We start from the raw sequence: 19510 nt of genomic DNA, 5'->3' as shown, positions 1-19510 counted from the left end.
CCGGGGCCGACCCAGAGCCAGGGAGCGGCGGGGCTGGGGGAGAAGGGGCGGGCCTGCGGGGCGCAGGGAGGAGACAGCGGCGGCAGGGGCGCGGAAAGCTGGCCCGGGCACTTTTCCGGCCTCGCTCGCTCCCTGCTCCAGCCCACGCGAGAGGGCCACGCTCTGGGCGTCGAGGACAGGCAACACCCCTTGCGTCACCACCGGCAGCGGGAGGGAGCGGAGCCGGCCGCCTTGGGCAGCCTGCCTCCCTCGTCAGCCGCCAGGGGAAGCGGGCGGAGGCGAAATTGCAGCCCCCGGCAGCAGGAGCCACGGCCTCCTCGGGGTCCTCGGTCCCCAGAAGGGCGGGCGATTGGGCCGGCTTGGCTCCGCTTGCTTGCTGGGGGCGGACGGGAAGGGATCCCAAGGGTCATCTAGTCCAGCCCCCTGCAGTGCAGGAATCTCAGCTAGATCATACGTGACAGGTGGCCATCTAAGCTCTGCTTAAAAACCTCCCGAGGAAGGCGAGTCTACCACCTCACCTGGAGTCCGAACAGCTTTTCCTCTCCGGAAGTTCTTCCTAGTTTGGTCAAAATCTCATTTCTTGCGACTTGAATCCATTGGTTTGGGGCCTATTAAGCTCTGCCGAGTTTACTTCTGAGTAGAGATACATGTAGGATCATGTTCAGCTAGAGAGCCTTCTTCCCCTTGCATCTTTTATTATTCAGGGAAATAAGAATCGCACCAGGAGGGGTTGCGTGTGGCTTCTGGTTAGAGGCGAACTGAAACCTGGAGCCGCCTTCTAGGCTGTTTGCCTTGCCAGGGCTCAGCTGTGAAATGTGGTTCAATAAACTAGTGCACCTAAGCATATGCAGAGTGCACCTTTCTCTACTGAGTAGGAACAACCAGGACTCTAGCCAAGCTTCTTGAACCTCACACAACTCATTCTAGAAATTAAACTCTATCCTTCCAATCCTAAATATGGACTATCCACTGCTTTTTATTTAAAGTTGTTTTGTGTATGCATCTTTCAAGCCAGAAGGATATAGGACTGGGAAATAATTTCTAAAAACACATTGCTAGACATGTGCATTCAGAAATGAGTCCCTCTGTGTTTAGTGGGTATTAGGTCACAGGTATTGGTCATCCAATATACCCCCTGGGAATAAATCTTATTCAGCTCAGTGACGCTTTATTCTGAGTAGACATGGATATGATTATTGTACTAACAGTCTTTCAGTAATGGCTCCCTCGGGTTTTCACATGCAGGACCTGCTCTCTACCTGCTTGGGGAAGTGTTGCCTTGTTGCAGACTTGTTCAGTGGTTGAAATAACAAAGTAGTTGGCACCCAGTTAAACCTGAAGTTGTTTTCACCTGTCATGGAGTAAACATGCCTTCCATGACTAGGCCTAGAAAAATGCAGTACAGGAAGTGTAGAGGAGGCACCTTTAAAACAGCAAGGCAACCTTTCCTTTGGAAAGGTTACTATTCCTTCTCAAGAGTCAAGAAACGTGCTCTGTGAATCATAAACCCAACACCTCCAGTCATACACCCCCAGCCTGTCTTTCTCTCCATTTTTGACAGAGAGGCGTTCCATTGGCTTTTAAGAGTTCTGTGATGGGCAGAAATTCAGCAGGGCAGCTTACTCCAACATGGCTTCCTTTAGATTGTGAAAAGCTCCCCATTACACTTCTGCCTCAAACACATGCTATTAAATTATTATCAAATGTTGTTAAGAGGGATGGGGAAATGGAGTTCCACTGGGCCATGAAGGTCTTTTATGGAGAGAAAAGTATTCCAGCTGTTGTGTTAAGCTCCAGCCCAGCTGTGCTCAGTTTGTTTTGGTAAGTTCATTGAGACTCTTGTATCAGAAACAAGCAAGTCTTGTGGCACCTTCAAGAATGATTTGTTGTGGCAGAAGCTTTCATGAACTAGCACGCACGACATCAGATGCATGAAGTGTTATCCTCAGTTGACAGATAATATATACATGCACATAGCTGTAGAGGGGGAAATGTAAACAGCGGGTCCAAGAGGCTATAAAATGCAAAGGGTTGCAGCAGGTCTGTGATGTTTTTTGTGCAGAGCTCAAATGTATACAAGATAAGCACTGGTGTACTCTCAGCTGCAGTCACTATAATCCTATTGATCTTTCTTTGCTGTTTATTGATGCTAGTGTTTTAAGGTGTGTGTTTTTTTCCTTTTTGAGAGTTTTTGTAGTTCATGAAACCCCCCATATGGGTTCTATGGGAAGAGTGGGGCATGAATCATTTACTATGCAATGCTAATTCAGCACTTCCATACCATGTTTGCAGGGGAGAACCACAGTCCCCATTAGGTCCAAATTGAACAGAACTGAATTTGATGATAAATTCTAATTTAGCTATTTTATGCTGGAGTATTCCTTAGAAACCTTTTTTTTTTTTTTGTGAAGCATGGCAATATTGAGGATATCAGAAATGTTCTCCCACCACTTTGTTTATGCTATGGGGACAGCAGAAGGACTTGGTTTGTTAGTGATGCACTATATTACGTTGGAGCTTGAGACCCTTGGGAGAGAGTTGGTTGGTCACCTATTATAATGCAAAAATTTCTTGACATATTTGTGTGCTTCCTACCATAGATTCCTAAATGGATGCTTCAATTTAGAGCAGGGGTGAGGAAACTTTGCTCCGCCAGATGTTACTGAACTATAGTTCCCATCAGCCTTGACTAATGGCCATGCTGACAGGGGCTGATGGGAGATGTAGTTTAGCAACACCTGGAAGACCAAAAATTTCTCATCCTTGCTCCAGAGAAAGGAAACGGAGCACCCATATCACCATGGAAAACACACAATCTGCATGCCTATGGTCCCAGCTTCAGTCTCCATGGTCTTGGGGCTGGATTCTGCCCTAGACCAGCCTTCCCCAACCTGGTGGGCTACAGCTCCCACTATCTGTGACAACTGGTCTTGTTGAGTGGGGCTAATGGAGGCTGTATTCTTTAAAACACCTGAATTGGATACCAGCTTTGGAAAAGCTGGAGTTGACAACCCAGAGCCGACAGCCCAACTCAATCTACGTCAGCGACACGTTTTACGCATTCTGGTGCCGAGAGCCACAGAAGAGCCTGCGTTTTTCTAAGCTTTGTGGGTTTTGGATTTTTTTTATTATAAAAACAGTCTTTTTATCCCACTCATTAAAATCACATTCAAAAATCGGCAAAAAATCCATAATAATAACCCAGAGAGACAAACCAGAGATCAATATTTACAAACACTGCAGGGAAAGGGGGGGGGGCTCCCGCTCTACCCCTCCCCCTCCCAGGGCCAATCGCCTTGGGAGGAATGTGGGAGCCATGTAGCAGAACAGGCAAAAACTCATCACATGAGGCGGAGTGGGGGGGGGGCATGCAGCAGAGGCAATCGCATGCGCTTGGGGCATGACACCATGGGGATGAGAGACCTGATCCCCAACCGAAAGCCACCTACCCTTAACCCCTCTGTTAAACCACAGGTGGAGGGAAGAGGAGGAGGAGGGGTACAGGGTCAATTCAACCTGATATTTCTCCCCATCCTGTGGGAGAAACCGTAACACTGCTAGGGGAAGGGGAGGTGGTAGGTGGGGGGAGCTGTTAATACAGAGGGATACTGGAAGGGAGGGGCAGAATGGGCCTAGTTTTTCCACACCCAGCCAGGCCCCCCCTTGGCACAAAGATATTTACAGAATCCTTCAGACACTTGGGACTTGGCACAGGGCCTCATCCAGGCCGAGCTTCCAGTGACCGCACCCCCCCCACTCCCCCCACTCCAGGCTCAGCCCAGAGAGGCCCTGAGAGCAGAGGGGCCAGGCAGCTCAGAAATCTCTTTTGGCATGAAACCTGCTGCCCCTCCCCTCTTTCCACAGCAAAGCAAGATGGGCATTTGGCAGTAGAGACAGCAGAGCAAGAGGCAGTTCTCATCCCACTCCAAGGAGAAGATTCAGAGGCAATAGTACAGAGACTGGGCAAGCCAAACGCAAGGAGCTTGTCCAGATTCGGCCCCAGGGAGTACGACTTTTTGCAGACTCCACGGGGCCAACTGGGAAGGGCACAACAATAATCTTGAAATTTGGCACAGTTGATAAGAGAATGCCTGGGAGAGCAGGGGGGCAAAAGGCAGAGGGCAGGCCACAACTCTGAGGCGGCAGCAAGAGCAGCAGCAGCAGCCGCTGCCCCAGGTCAGGAATTCAGGATTTGGGATGGCAACTGGCGGGACCAGAAGAGGGTGGTAGGGAAGGATTCAGGACGTGAACTCAGGGACGAAGGGAAGAGAACAGAACAGGAGCAAGCCTTCATTTTTTTGTTAGACATTTTCGTTACAGTGTAAGAGTTTCAAGGCAATTCCTTATCACACTCTAGAGTGCAAACCCAGCCAATGCTGAAGGGGATTGCTTATGGCACAGTGGCTGCCTAGCCGATATTCTGTGAGTGACGGGCGGCGGGAAATACACTCTTTTGAGCTATCCCATCTATGCCAGAACCAGGGCGCCCTTTCTGCAGGGGGCCTGCTGTGGAACCGTATGCCAGAGCCTGGCGCTGGAAAGAAAAGGGGCTGGGGACACGGGTTGTTGTGCCGATGCGTCTCTTCACCTGAAGCTGGTGTGAAGGGACTCACTCACCTGAGAGGACATGCCCTGCCAGCCACTCCATGGGGAGCAAGGCCTAAGCTAGCAGGCTCTCTCGTGAGTGCGCTAGCGCATGTCTGGCAGCCACAGGGGAGGAAGCAGGGAGGACACAAGATGTGTGGCACACCTCAGGGCATCTCCTTCCATTGGTCCTATTTAGAGGCAGGGCTTTAATCCCAGCTTTCCTTCGTGGGGGGCAGGGGGGGTGGGGTAGACGCTCATCCACCTTGCCAACCAGGCTCCTTCCCCTCAAATGGGTATTGGTCCCCCTGTGCTGGGGGATGGGGAGAGGGAAGTCTGTCCCACACCTTCTGGATGCCCCACCCCCTCACTATAATACCCCAGGGGGCTGGGGTGGACATCACAATGATCAGCGAAAGGAGACAGGAGAGAGGGTGGGGATGGTGGACAAACCCAGCCAAATAAATTAAGGATGGGAGAGGAAGTCAAGGAGGGTCAGAGGCCGTTGGTGCTGCTGCTGCTGCGCTGGAGCAGAGCGACCTTGCTGAGCTCCACCACCGGAGAGCGCGGCTTGTGTTTCATTTTGGGCACCCTCTGCAGCAGCTGCTGGGCTTCCTGGTAGGCTTCGCGCAGCTCCTTCTTCCATTGCACCAACTCCGGATCGCTCTGGAGGAGGAAAGGCAAAGGATTAGCATGAGGGCCCCCTAGAATACAAAGGAGACAGCTCTCAAGGCAGCAGCCATTATTTTGCTCAGGGCAGGAGAGGGTATCAATCGCCTTGGACCTTACAATCGGCTTGGGAGTGGTGCTGCCATAACTGGTTGGTGCCCAGTTGGCACTTACTCAAGCAGGGCCTTCTGAGTGGTGGCTCTGGGTTTATGGAATACCCTCCCTGGTGAGATGCATCCATCTCCCTCATTATTAAGGTTTGGGAGCAACTTAAAAACATTCATGTTTAACCAGGCCTATGACGGCTGGAAGATACTGTTCTTGGCAACCCCTTGACATCAGGATCTAGGAGTCTTGGTTGACCACAAACTTGACATGAGCCAACAGTGTGACGCGGCAGCTAAAAAAGCCAATGCAATTCTGGGCTGCATCAATAGGAGTATAGCATCTAGATCAAGGGAAGTAATAGTGCCACTGTATTCTGCTCTGGTCAGACCACACCTGGAGTACTGTGTCCAGTTCTGGGCACCACAATTCAAGAAGGACACTGACAAACTGGAACGTGTCCAGAGGAGGGCAACCAAAATGGTCAAAGGCCTGGAAACGATGCCTTATGAGGAACGGCTAAGGGAGCTGGGCATGTTTAGCCTGGAGAAGAGGAGGTTAAGGGGTGATATGATAGCCATGTTCAAATATATAAAAGGATGTCACATAGAGGAGGGAGAAAGGTTGTTTTCTGCTGCTCCGGAGAAGCGGACACGGAGCAATGGATCCAAACTACAAGAAAGAAGATTCCACCTAAACATTAGGAAGAACTTCCTGACAGTAAGAGCTGTTCGACAGTGGAATTTGCTGCCAAGGAGTGTGGTGGAGTCTCCTACTTTGGAGGTCTTTAAGCAGAGGCTTGACAACCATATGTCAGGAGTGCTCTGATGGTGTTTCCTGCTTGGCAGGGGATTGGACTCGATGGCCCTTGTGGTCTCTTCCAACTCTATGATTCTATGATTCTATCATTAGCTGTGCAAGCATGTGATTGTTTTTAAATGTTCTAAATGTTGTCAGAAAACAACCACCAGACTAAAATTCTGGAAGCTGTGTACAAATGGTTAATGCTTTCAGGAATTATTTCCTAATGGCACCTCTCTGTGCCAGCCCATTAGCACCAATACTTTCTCTCTGTAGAGAAGGAATAGGAAGCCAGAGGTAAAGAGTTTCTCGGCACAGCTCCTGATCATAAGGAGCATCTTGCTGTTCACCTAGGATGCTCTTCTCCTGCATGGACCAACACTCAGGCAAAAGGCTGTTTAATCCCCACACATATTACTTGTGTTGATTTCCTCTTATGCATCACAACTGCTCAGTCACATTTGCCTGTCGCTTGGCTTGCGCATAAAAGCCAGATCTCAGGGGAACAATATAGGGCAGACTGCCCAAGCCCCTATGACTACTCATACTGGACCAGAGAGAGCTTAAAGAGGTGCTTGCCTGTATATGGGGTCATGTGGGAGTGAGACAATGGACGCAGCCAATGATTAACCTTCCCTTAATTCAAGGTATGGCCTTTGTTAAAAACATATAGATTCCTGAGTACTATAGACCTATCAACAGTGCAGCATGGGAGAGGGAGAAGAGGTGCCTTTGGAAGGTCAAGGCAGAGGCACCCAATTTTGTGGATGCTGGCTAGGCTGCCTGCAGTAGGACCATCACAGTGACAGTGAGGGACACCTCAGCAAAAATGCAGGCTTTAAAAAATAGCACAGATTCAATCGTCAATTTATTTCGGGGCTAGGTATGTGTGTGTATCCACTCTTGAGGATGGATTTGGCCCGTGGGTTAGCTATCCCTGCTACACAAACTTGCCTGGGGAAAAGAAAACCCCACTGAATTAGTGGGGCCTACTTCAGAGTAGGCAAGTTTAGGATTGCACTGCAGATGGGTTTTCCAGCAAAGGGATAAACCTCTTGCACCCACGCAAAGTCCTTGCCTCCCAATACAATAACACACGCTACTCCAACTCCTCTAGGCTTGAACAAGTTCTAAGAGAATTATGCAGCTTCAGCTATATTCTGTACATCTGATGAATACATATAATTATTCTGGTTGTAGAGAAATCTCTTCTCCTTTTGATGCAAAGCACACACCGCCCTATTTATAGTCTTCTAAAATGTGAACTAGCTTTCTTAACTGAACAGGACATTCGCCCTCCCCATAGATTGAGAAGGGGCTCCCCCTCCTCCAGTAGCCTGTAGGGGACCTCGTGACCATAGAATTCAAGAAATCACAGAACAGGAAGGGAACACAGGCCATCGAGTTAAATAGGGAGAACAGGAAGCACAACTGTTTTACACTTCCTGTTTCTGCTCTGTCATCTCACTCTTATCTCCTCTTCTGGCTCTCCTAAGCTCCCCACACTTGCTCACCCCCTTGTGAGGGTAGACTTGAAAAGATCTGTTTCAGATTTGAATGAGAAACAAACACAAAGAGCTGCAAGATACTTGTGCCTCTGATTCATCCTACACCTGAGGGTTCAAATTTGATTCAGCTGCAAGAAAGGACTATCAACCCTTCCCCTGATCTCATCTGACCAGAACAACCTACCAAATCAAGAACACAACTTCAGAAAGGTGTTGGCCTAATACCTCCAAGTGACTAAAACAAGCTGCAAACTTCAGGAATGCAAGCAAGCCCCCTCCACTATCGATCTATCCTGGCAGGATGAAGGCACCGTGGGTGTTTCCTGTGTCAGAGAAATTTGTCATTTGTCCACCTTGAATGGAGTTGCTCTCTTCTTGAAGGGGCAGGCACACAATTTTTGAGTGCTTCTGGTACCCTAAGCAGCTAGAAGCACCTTTTACCAGCTGCACATGGTATAACAGATATGGTTGTTCCTTGACCAGGAGAGCTTAATCACAGGCACTGTTGACTTCAAGGCTGAATTACTGCTGCAATGTACTCTATGTGGACCTTCCCATGTGCTTGATCCAGAAATTGCAGTTAGTGCAGAATGCTGCAGCATGACTGCTGACTGGAGAGAGATCATGCCATCATATTACACCTCTGTTCTGAGATCTGCACTGGTTGCTGATTTGTTACCATTCAAGGTGTTACTATTTATATATAAAGCCTTTAAAAGCTTGGGAATACAGTGGTACCTCTGGTTACGAACTTAATTCGTTCTGCAGGTCCGTTCTTAACCTGAAACCGTTCTTAACCTGAGGTACCACATTAGCTAATGGGGCCTCCCACTGCCGCCATGTGATTTCTGTTCTCATCCTGAGGTAAAGTTCTTAACCCAAGGTACTACTTCCGGGTTAGTGGAGTCTGTAACCTGAAGTGTTTGTAACCTGAGGTGTCTGTAACCTGAGGTACCACTGTAGTCTACTTTGCTTCAATCTGTGGAACTGGCACCATTACAGGTGTCACAAAAAGCCCTTTGTAAGAAATTGCTCTTTCAGTGTGGCAGCACTCAACCCTTTGGAACTCCCTGCTTATTGATATCAGCCTGCATGCTTTTCAGCACCTGCTTAACATAGTTTTGTTTAGGCAAGCCCAGCCAAACATGCAGAATGTGACCTCAGCAGGATTTTTATTAATCTCAGGTACAGAAATAAGACCATGAACTAGTGTAGCATAAAAAGGTAAAGGTAAAGGACCCCGACAGTTAAGTCCAGTCGCGAACAACTCTGGGGTTGTGGTGCTCATCTCGCTTTACTGGCCGAGGGAGCCGACATTTGTCCGCAGACAGTTTTTCCGGGTCATGTGGCCAGCATGACTAAGCTGCTTCTGGTGAAACCACAACAGTGCACAGAAACGCCGTTTACCTTCCCACCGGAGCGGTACCTATTTATCTACTTGCACTTTGACGTGCTTTCGAACTGCTGGGTTGGCAGGAGCTGGGACCAAGCAATGGAAGCTCAGCCCGTTGTGGGGATTCGAACCGCTGACCTTCCAATTGGCAAGCCCTAGGCTCAGTGAGTTAGACCACAGTGCCGTGAAATCAGGAAGCCTCAGGTTGTAATCTTGCCTCCGCCATGTATTCACTGGGTGGGGTTTTGCAAGCAAAGTTCTCTCTCAGCTTCAGCCCCCGCCCCCCATTTGCACTATGGGGACAACAATGGTCCCCAGTCTTACAAAGGCCTTGTAAGAATCACTGAGATAATGTACGTGAAACACTTCAAACAGTCAAGATGTGCTATATTATCCTAAGTCCTGTCCAGTCATCAAACCATGCCAAGGGAAACTGGGGGCTGCCCATCACCAATTTTTGGCAACCTCTGGACTTTCTTCTAGGAGAGGCAATGTGAGGAAAAACTCACGTCACACTGCAGGACAAACTGCTTGCCACCCCGGATCTTTAGGAGGATGCACTTTCGATCCTTTATCTGTGTCTCCTCAACAGTCTGGATCTCTTCCATGGTGAGCAGCGACTGCTGTTGTAGGGTCCAAAACATCTTTGGTCAAAGAAAGAGCCACTTATATAACCCCAGGTTAAACATGCATTCTACATCCCTTGCCCACCTCCACATAATCCCATCCTCCAGGCACTGCAATCAATGCCTAATCCTGCCCGCCCCAAACCCATATGAGACAAACCTAGGCTCTCCCACTTGTATGTCACAAGACTCTCCACCCTTACCCCAAACCTGCCATTTCGCCCTCCCCTCCTTCCTTAGAGGAAAGATCTCCTCTTACCGGGGATTCTCCTTCTCCACGCCACTCCAACCGATTTGGGAAGAGGTAGAAGTACCGCCTCTGCCACTGTGTGAGGAAAGGGTTCCCCAGTTTTGACATGTAGCCGTGCATGATGCAGTCCTTGCCCAGGGCATAATCTGTGTACGGGAATGGCAAAGAGAAGAGCATCAAGGACAGGCCAAAGCAAAACAAAGACCCCCACAAGAAACAAAACAAGGAGACACCAAAGGGAACAGTTCAGGGGGAAACAACCCAAGTCATCCAGCCATGTCTTCTCTCCATAGTGGGTGTTGCAGCGAAGAGTGTCCAAAAGCAGGTGCCCTGCAAACTGGCAGGCAGAGCTGGGTGGCAATGGTGGCTGAGGAGGACTGGGTCATGGAGCAGAGCTAGCCTGAATGAGGAAACCCACTGCCACTTGTCCTACCAGCCTTGGGTCTCACCTTCCTCATGGCCCAACTGCTTGTTCTTGGCTCTTTTGCGAGCCTCCAGCTTGTCAGTCTCTGCGTTGACTGTGTCAAAGACGGTCTCTGTCACCTCCTGCTGCCAACGCTCTGAGATGGTGAGTGGAAAGTTGCGATAGAGCTCCTGGTCACTGTCCAACAGCTGGAATGAGAAGTGAGCCACGTTGCCCTTGTTTCCAGGGTAACAGGCACAGTCCCCCTGCTCTGACTATCAGCTGCCAGGGAAACCACAGCAAGAGAGGGCTACTGCCCTCGTGCCCCTTGTGGGCTTCTAAGAGGCCTATCAGACTGGGAAGTAGCATGCAGAACTATAGGCCTTTGGTCTGATCCAGCAGCATTCTTCTACTGTGGAGGTTTGGGGTGAGTCCCATTTCTTCCTTTCTATCTTAAGTATTTGACATGGATATTCTCTCTGGCTCTGCCTTCTGCACTTCTCCACCTTCCCAGACTTACACCGCCTCTTCTAGGCACTAAAACCGAAACCCACCAGGTTTTCCCTAATCACTTCCCAGCTCTCTCCAGTTCTCTCCCAACCAACTCAGACACAACACCTCTCCTATCCTGCCTGCAGAGGTGGGGGGAACCATTATGCAGCTCAGGATCCCACCACCTAAAGGAGTTCTCCCCTCCAGAACAAACCCAGGTCCTGCACTCATCATCTGAGGCCATTCTGTGTGTGCTCTCTCCAAAAGAGGCAGAGAGGGTGGTGACACAAGAACGGGCCTTTTCAATGGTGGCTTCCCAAGGGAAGCAAGCTTGGCACCATCATTGTTTGCCTTTAGGTGCCAATTTTATTTACCCAGCCCCTTGAACCTTAATTTGGAGGTTATTTAGTTATGTCTGTTGCCTCTTTTTTTGGTCTTCCTTTTAGTGGGGTACATGCTTCGTATATTTATCTATGAATGCACATTGTAAAGTTCTTTATTGCCGTGTGTGTGTGTGTGTGTGTGTGTGTGTGTGAGAGAGAGAGAGAGAGAGAGAGAGAGAGAGAGAGAGATTTCTGTTCTTTACTTTGCAACTCGCTTTGGCTTAAAGTCAAGTAACTTTTCTCAGTCCGGTAAACCCCTCTACACAAAATTCTGCTTGCCCTGGTACCTAAGGCATTTGGAGAACCGCTGGATTGTTAGACACGTCTCAAAACACTCCCAAGGTTTGCTGTTCAGAACAGTAGATTTAGGTTCTAGGGGATGCAGCAATCGTATGACAAACTTCTTCCACATATAAGGAATAGTTTGGCTAAGGCTGAACATCCCCGTCTTATGTGCTATTTACTTTGTGGACTTCATTACCAAAGATGACATGCTGGCCACTACCCAAGTAGCTCTTCAAAGGTTTAAACACACGCATGGCTGTTCGCCAGGATAAATGAAACCTCTATGTTCAGAGGCAGTATAGCTCCAACTACTGAAGGCGACAGAGAGAGAGAGAGAGAGAGAGAGAGAGAAGGGGTATCTATCTCCATCATGCTCTGCTTGTGAGTTTCCCAGTGGTCTGTGGCTGGCCTTAGTGTCGGAGACAAAGTGCTGAACTAGATGGACTGAAGCCAACATATCAGTCCAGTAACATTCATTTGTCAAATCAGTCCAGTAACATTCATTTGTCTGCGTTATCCTATTCCCTAGTAGCAGAACATAGTATTGCAGCCTACAGTGCAGTTCCACCCATTAGCGCTGCTGCTTCCACTTTGCTGCTGAAGCCCACACCGTGTATCTGTAATCAAACCTGCTCTGAGTGCTGCGTTTGGAAGAAAAATGGGAGATGCATTTATTATAATTAATTAATTAATTAATTAAAGTAGAGGTATGTTCAAACCAAAGAGCAGAGGAGGAAGCTGCAGCTGCCCTAGCAGAGAGTAGGTTAAGGGCTGCCCCCCCCCCCACATACCTTGATGCCTTTGGTGTCCTCTTCATCAAAGGAGCCAATGTCAAAAGCATCAGCTGCATTCACCTCCCCGCGTGGTGGGATCAAGGGGGGCGGATACTGTGAAGACATGATGGGGGGGAAAGTCAACCAAGGAGCAGAGGAGAGTCGCTTATCCCTTACAATTCCTTCCTTCCCTGATGGCCATTTTCAACTACCTAAAGGGCTGTCACACTGAAGAGGGAACAAGCTTGTTCTCTTCTGTTCTCAAGACTAGGTCCTGAACCAGTGGATTCAGTTACAAGAAAGGAGACGCCGACTAAACTTCCGGAAGAGCTTTATGACAGTAAGAGCTGTTCAACAGCGGAACAGACTCTCATGGGAGGTTGTGGACTCTCCTTCATTGGAAGTTTTTAAGCAGAGGTTGGGTGGCTATCTGTCATGGATGCTTTAGTGGTGATTCCCTGTATTGCAGGGTGTTGGACTAGATGACCCCTGGGGTCCCTTCCAACCCTATGATTCATGATGACCGAGCAGAGTCTTTATCCCCAGCAACTCCACTGTCTTCCCAACTGCCCTGCTCACCTTTTGGAGGAAAACCATCTGCCAGTCTAGACCCTGGAAGAAGGGACTCTCCTTCACCTCAAGCGCCCTGTTGGAAAGACGGTTGCAGATTACATAGAGTTCCCTCCTCCCTTTGAGCACTGAATAGTTAGGGCAGGGGTAGCCAATGCAGTGTCCACCAGACGGTATGAACTATTACACCCTTTGGTCAATGGGGAGGGAGGCTGGGTGTTGTTCATTACTATCTCTTGTCAGCTACCTGAGTTAGGGGCTAGAGAAAAGCTTGGGAACAGCAGCTTCGTCATGAACAGCCACACAGAACTGGAATGCTGTCTTTGTGTTCATCTAACAGCTGAGCAATTTCCTTTGAAGGAAAACTTGTTTTGTTTAAAAGGACATCAGGATTTAGCTTGGCCTAACCACATCTGCAGCTCTTGACTTTTACCACCTAGATTAACTCAGCCTGGTGTGCCTTCTTTGCCCTCCGCCAAAAAACCCAACAACCCTGAGCTGTTCTGTAGCAAACAAAGGACAAGAGAGACGTGGAGCAACTTAAAGGTAGGGCTGTGCAAATACTGCAATTCTGCAGGTGCTCAGAAGAAGGGCAGATCTGAACTTCTCAGAAAGCTGGATTCTGCACCCAGAATCCGGCTTTCTGAAAAGTTCAGGTCTCATTTTTAAGGCAGGCAAGTCTGTAGTCCTTATGGTTTTGAATATATATTTGAAAGTATGTGAGCTATGCTTACTAAAAACTCAGAACCTAGAGAAAGATGATCAGAGATTCAGGGGCGGGCAGCTTCAGAAAATGTGCAAACCTCTTATATACAAGTCAAAGAACACAGCTCTTGTTGACACAGATTTTGGATTGCCTAGCCACAGAACGCTGTTAACACGAAGTCTGCACATCACACCTTAACTGGAGGCTAAGTGACTCATCGTAGCACAAACGTTTATAGGAAAGAGCCGACTTCATCAGATGCAGGATGTAAACAAAGCTGATTTGTCCCTACATGAGACACGTCAGTTTCTGGGTTATATATATTCGTCGCAAGAGTTGAGAATAGCCTATTCTGGGGCAGGATTGTTTAATTTGCTCCATTATTATTTTATGAAAGGGTGAATCAGCAAGTACCTAGGCAGGGACTCCCATCTGCCATTCTCCCTACAACAGATATTGTATATGCAAGTGAGTAATAACGATTCATAGCTCTGAAAAGACCTGAAAAGTGTTGTGATAGAAAATTTTATGTTTTGAGAAAAATCAAAACTAGGCTAACAAAATCAGAAATAATGGAGAATAAAAGACAGCAGGGGGAAGAGACAGACTGCTGAGGTGCAGGGTAACATGAGGCGCACATTTTGCACACAGCAGCCAATTTAGTCCAAGATTGCTTCTCTGCAACCATTAAAAGCCATAAACTGGATTTTTTTAAGCAAGCAAACTCTGTGATTCTTTGAATTCCAGATCCTATCTTAGGTCTTGCGCTGAACAGGGTACTACATGGAAAGCCCAGAGCCTTGCCGACGAAGGAATAACGTTGTCGGAGCATTCCTTAGCTCCCGCAGTACATCCTCTGCTTCAAGGTCATCTAAATTTGAGTTATCAGATTGTGGCTTCAATCTGAACCTGAGGAACAGGGCAAGCAGGGAGCCTGGGAAAGCTAAGCTAACAGCAGGATGTTAAGCCTGTCCCATAAATACTTTTTAAAAATGGAAGGCACTTCTTGGTCCTGTAGTGTGATATATATGTATTTTAAACCTGCCCTTGTTGTGGCAACCAGAGCACCTGGAAATAGCATGCTTGTCCATTTCCCCAGCTAAGAACTATTCTTAGCTGAGTTCCAAACAACAAAACTCCACTCCACTGATAATTCTGAAAGCATTCTTTGTATAAGAAGGTTGGGCAACTTAATCCCCTCAGCCAACCAATGGCCTCCCAGATGCGCTTGGGCTACAGTTTCTGCTGACCAACCAGTCCAGCAACAACTGGAGGGCCACAGGAATCTCACTCCCCACCAACATCCCTGCCCATCCAGGCGCTTCAGCTGTTCCCCCCGAAGACTCACCCGCGGCCCATACAACCCAGCCGACGGTTCACATCTCTCTGCAGCAGCCCCTCCAGCAGAGAGCGCAGCTCAGGTGAGAAGGAGTCTGGGAGCTCCACAGCCTGTGGGAACGAGAAGGGCAGAATTATTCTCATTATTAATTCTTACATTTGCACACCGCCCTACACCCGCAGGTCTCAGGGCGGTTACAACATACCATGGTGCCCCGCAAGACGAATGCCTCGCAAGACGGAAAACCCGCTAGACGAAAGGGTTTTCCGTTTTGGAGGTGCTTCGCAAAACGAATTTCCTATGGGCTTGCTTCGCAAGACGAAAATGTCTTGCGAGTTCCTGCGGGGGTCCCCCCCCTTTTTCCCAAGCCGCTAAGCTGCTTATCAGCTGATCCTAAGGTGCTAAGCCGCTTAACAGCTGATCCGCTAAGCCGCTTAACCGCTGATCCGCTAGGCCGCTTATCAGCTGATACGCTAAGCCGCTAAACCGCTTATCAGCTGATCCGCTAAGACCGCTAAGCCGCTAATAGCGCTAATCCGCTAAGCTGCTAATGGGCTTGCTTCGCAAGACGAAAAAGACTGCAAGACGAAGAGACAAATGTCCTTTGGTATGTAGGGGCATTACTCCCACTAATCTGTCCCCATGGCTCAAAGCTGTGCAGAACGATTGGGTCGGTTTATTTCATTCATTATGACAGAAGGGACGGGCCCTCCTATTCCTGGAGCCCACAGAGAATCCTCAGGAAAGACAACTTTCATCCAGTGGCAACGGAATCACACTCCTGGCAAGAGGTGTAGGAGAGAGAGGCAGTGGGCTAAAGGACTCCTCAGTTGTCATCAGAAGAAAAGGTGTTTTAATATCAAATGCCAACCCAGCTGTGAAACATTCTCTCTCTCTCTGTGTGTGTGTGTGTCACACACACACACACACACACACACACACATACAGCGGCATAGCTAGCTGCTCGGGTGCCTGGTGTGGGGGCGTGTTCTGCAGCCGGGGGCGGGACAAGCATCTCCAACGCTTGGAACCTCTCCACCACCTCCCCCTCAGCTGTAGGGCGGCTGAGGGAAAGGCAGTAGGCAGAGGCAAGTCCCACGCTGCCGTTTCACGCAGCGCAGAACCTGCAGGCGCCTAAGCCACCACGTCACTCCTAAAAAGTTTCATGAGCCCAATTTTTTAAAAAACCTGTTTTGTCACACACACACACACCCCGATGACACCCAGGGTGAACCGCACTCCCTGCGCCCCCTTCCTCCATCACTGCATGCACGGATCTGAAAATAGCTATCTTAATTGCCCACCTATTTTAAGTTTGCCCACAAGCACAATTTCTCCACAACTTGCCTTGCACGATAAAAGTGGCTTGGCTATTGCAAACATCCAAAGCTGCCTCTTATGCACCTTAAACCCCATTCAGCTCCCTCCCATCTCACCATGAGGCCTCAAAAAGCCTGTCAAACAGTTAGGCAGCGGATGCATCGAAACCCGAGTCTGTCATGATGATCAGTATTGTCTCCCTCTTCCCCTCGCTGTCGGCACTACCCGGTTCTAGTGTGTGCAAAAAGGGCTGTGGGAGGGATCCTACACCCTCACGGAAATCTAGGGTGATACACATGAGCTCTGCTGGAAGAAGAATCGAAATCTAGGACTTTCTAGAAACAGCAGCTGCAGCAGCAGTCCTCAGAACCACCCATAAACTTTTGCTAAATGAAGAGAGAACCCCACCCCTGCCACACACTTTGTATAAGTCATGCCCTGAATTAACCTCAACAGCAAATAGTTGCAGCCACGCCACAGCTGTACACCAAAGGCATGGAGGAAGGGCCTTTTCCCGACAGCCGCACCCCGGACTGGCACAAAGCATTTTTATGCCCAGCCCAGAAATTTCTAATGGCACCTTTGCCTGACACTGCTTAGCAGCCTGACACCTTGGCAAGAGTTGTGCTGCTTGCCTTGCCAAACAGTAATTGTTGAGTTCAACCAAACTGCATCTGCTTACAGTCTCTGCACGTTCTCTAGGGAAGGGAATTTCTTTGTGATTTGTCTGTGCGGTGCTAAAAATAGAAGGTCCCTGATCTATTCATGTTCTTCAGGCAGTAGCATAACTTACAGTAATAGTGGGAAATTTAATTCTGCGTACCCATTTCCCTCCTTCCCTCACACAAATGCGCACACTGAGCCACCCAGCTAACCAAACAGAGGGTGCTGGAACTCACGGAAACGGACCCGGTCTGAAGTGTAGGGATATTTGACTTCGAGGGAGAATAATGGGGGTTCAGCACAGGAAAAACCTCATGTCAAAATGCTGAATCTATTTGGGAATATGTACTAAGTCCACATGAAACTGGCAAGTTGACATGTAGTATAGGTCAGCCAGGCTCTGCAAAGCGTGGGTATAACTCTGATGACTGGCAAAGGGAAGATCTGAAATTTCGGAGACCCAAGGGGCAAGAGGCGAACAATTCAGCACCTGGAAGCTTTGGGATCCAGGCTGATCCCTGACTGAGCTTGACAACATTTCCTTACCATAGTGAGCGTCATGCGGTCAATCTCATGCTTGTCTTTAGTCTTGTGTTGCCGAAAGGGGCTATGCCTGAGAAGAAGAGCCAGGAGAGCGTCAGAAGGAGACTCAGGCCTCACAGGCACCCCCTAACACTTCTTTATTATGATTATAATTAATTAATTAAATTTGTATAGCGCCCAATGCCTGTAGATCTCAGGGCGTTTCCCCCCCAATTCTTGCCATTCCCATTGCAATCAATCCAACCCAGCACCCTCTGAATTCAACCACGGCTCCCTCTGCCAGCTAGACCTCCTTCTCATCCCCATCCCTGCAAACTCTTCTCCACCTTGGCTCTCCCCCACTTACCCCCTCAGTAGTTTGAAGAGCATGCAGCCTAGAGAGAACCAGTCAGCACTGCTGTCATAGGCAACGCCCTTCTGCAGCACCTCTGGCGCCATGTACCCATGTGTGCCACTGCAGGGATGGAGGGAAACTGAGAGTTACAAAAGACAGCACAGCACCTGTCGGGAGGGGGGGCGGCTCAGCAGGGACAGGTCAATGGGTAAGGAATCCTTTTCGAAAAATAAACATACAGGAAAAATAAACACCCAGGCCAGTGGCAAATAGATCTATGTACACTTACGAAATACACACATTCACGTGGGAGAAGCATTCGCTTATGAATATGGGTACGCATGTGCTTGCAAATGGAGGCAGGTACTAATTCCTCCTTACAATGCCCCTTTAAACCACAGTTGTGGCCTGTAGGAATTGCCTCCCCACAAAATACGAATGGTTCCAAGCAGAAAAAGTTAGAGAGGGGCCATTTTCCTTGCAACACCGGCATCTCCCAAGAACAAGTGATCACATAAAGACATTCGCTCCTGTGCAAGCTGGGCATTGGGACTGAACTAGCTTGTTCTATCTCACACACCCCAGAATCAGAAAGCCCCTTTGCAGATGAATCCACTACCGGAATCTGAGGCCTGTAATCTGTAGGTTCCAGTTTTGCGGTCCATATTTTGGGTCTCCATTACTGGACAGAGGCCTTAGGGCAAATGTCCCAATGAGTGGATGTTGAACAAGTGATATTGTGATACAGGAATTAACACCTATAAAAAGCTAGACGAAGCAACAGTGGAGGAACTTCCAGTAGCTCACCCTGCAGCTGAGGGAGAAGGGGAAAAGGTGTTCTGACATTTATCAAGACCCTTGGATGAGAGCAGCTTTAGGTCTACATACAGAGAACGGAGCTGCTGGCCGAGGATTAGATTCCTGTCTGATACTCACACGCTGGCATGAGGCTTCTTCTTGGAGAAATCACAGGCGAGCCCCAGATCCGAGATGCGCACATGGCCAAACTCATCTAGCAAGATGTTGGCTGGCTGTAGGGGGAACAAGAGCAGCAATGAATGGCAGCTAGGGGGGAGAGAGGATTTGCTGGGGAAAGTAGGGGAGAGAATAAACCCTCCTCCTTCATCCTTTGGCCTGGGCCTCTGAAGCAGCACCGATGAAACAGAGGGAGCAATTCCTACAGCGGGTATGCTTAATTTTGAAGAGCGGCATAGTAAGGTCATGATACGGAAAAGACAAGCAACCTCGCAAGATCCCGCCCTGCAACGGTGACGAGTGGGTTGTCAAAAGTAGCTTTGATAACCCACAGTGCCAAATCCCAAGGCATTTTGAGTGGGAGTGCACTTCCATCAAGGCAACAATCTCCTTCAGTAAAATAAAAAACACTTTCAAGCCTCACATTTTCTGAAATAGATGTTAGAACTTGAGATCCCGATATTCCCCAGTGAGGAATGCTGCCACCCTGAACGACTCATGGCACACAGCACAGCACTGGCTTCTAAGGCGGAGGAGGAGGAAGCACGGCTCTGGGTAAGAGGCAGTTGCCACGAAGTCAGAGTGCACTAGAGAACTCTCTTTTCAGTGGGTGCGGGTGCAACACCGAGGGACCCCACGCTGAAGGCAGAAATTGCCTCTCTTTGTGGAAAGAGAAGCCTATGGTGAGGTTTTTCTCTCTCCATTTTAAAACCAGGTTTTTAGACTTCTTTGAATTTTATTCTTTTAACCTGGTGTAGCTTGGCTTGGCATAGTTGTCAAAAGGTGGG

The 19510-nt window shown here is 48.8% G+C and overlaps 1 protein-coding gene across 2 annotated transcripts in view; it reads right to left on the bottom strand.

The window, feature by feature from the left end:
• Positions 1 to 3093: 3093 nt before the first annotated feature.
• GRK2 (G protein-coupled receptor kinase 2) overlaps positions 3094 to 19510 on the bottom strand; it is a 38893-nt gene continuing 22476 nt past the window's right edge. The window contains exons 12-21 of one of the 2 annotated variants that reach the window (XM_082211543.1): positions 18684 to 18778; positions 17760 to 17867; positions 17417 to 17483; positions 14897 to 14997; positions 12852 to 12918; positions 12291 to 12386; positions 10386 to 10548; positions 9946 to 10082; positions 9570 to 9704; positions 3094 to 5250 (exon numbers count right to left, since the gene is read on the bottom strand). In XM_082211543.1, coding sequence (XP_082067669.1) covers positions 5080 to 5250; positions 9570 to 9704; positions 9946 to 10082; positions 10386 to 10548; positions 12291 to 12386; positions 12852 to 12918; positions 14897 to 14997; positions 17417 to 17483; positions 17760 to 17867; positions 18684 to 18778 — 1140 coding nt within the window. In that variant the 3' untranslated portion in view covers positions 3094 to 5079. The remainder of the gene's footprint in view (positions 5251 to 9569; positions 9705 to 9945; positions 10083 to 10385; positions 10549 to 12290; positions 12387 to 12851; positions 12919 to 14896; positions 14998 to 17416; positions 17484 to 17759; positions 17868 to 18683; positions 18779 to 19510) is intronic. The other variant, XM_082211544.1, reaches the window with a different exon arrangement.

The sequence above is a fragment of the Podarcis vaucheri genome (assembly GCF_965113315.1).
Source record: "Podarcis vaucheri genome assembly, chromosome: 1".
In the NCBI taxonomy this organism is placed as follows: Eukaryota; Metazoa; Chordata; class Lepidosauria; order Squamata; family Lacertidae; genus Podarcis; species Podarcis vaucheri.
This window is presented reverse-complemented; position numbering and strand designations above follow the sequence as displayed.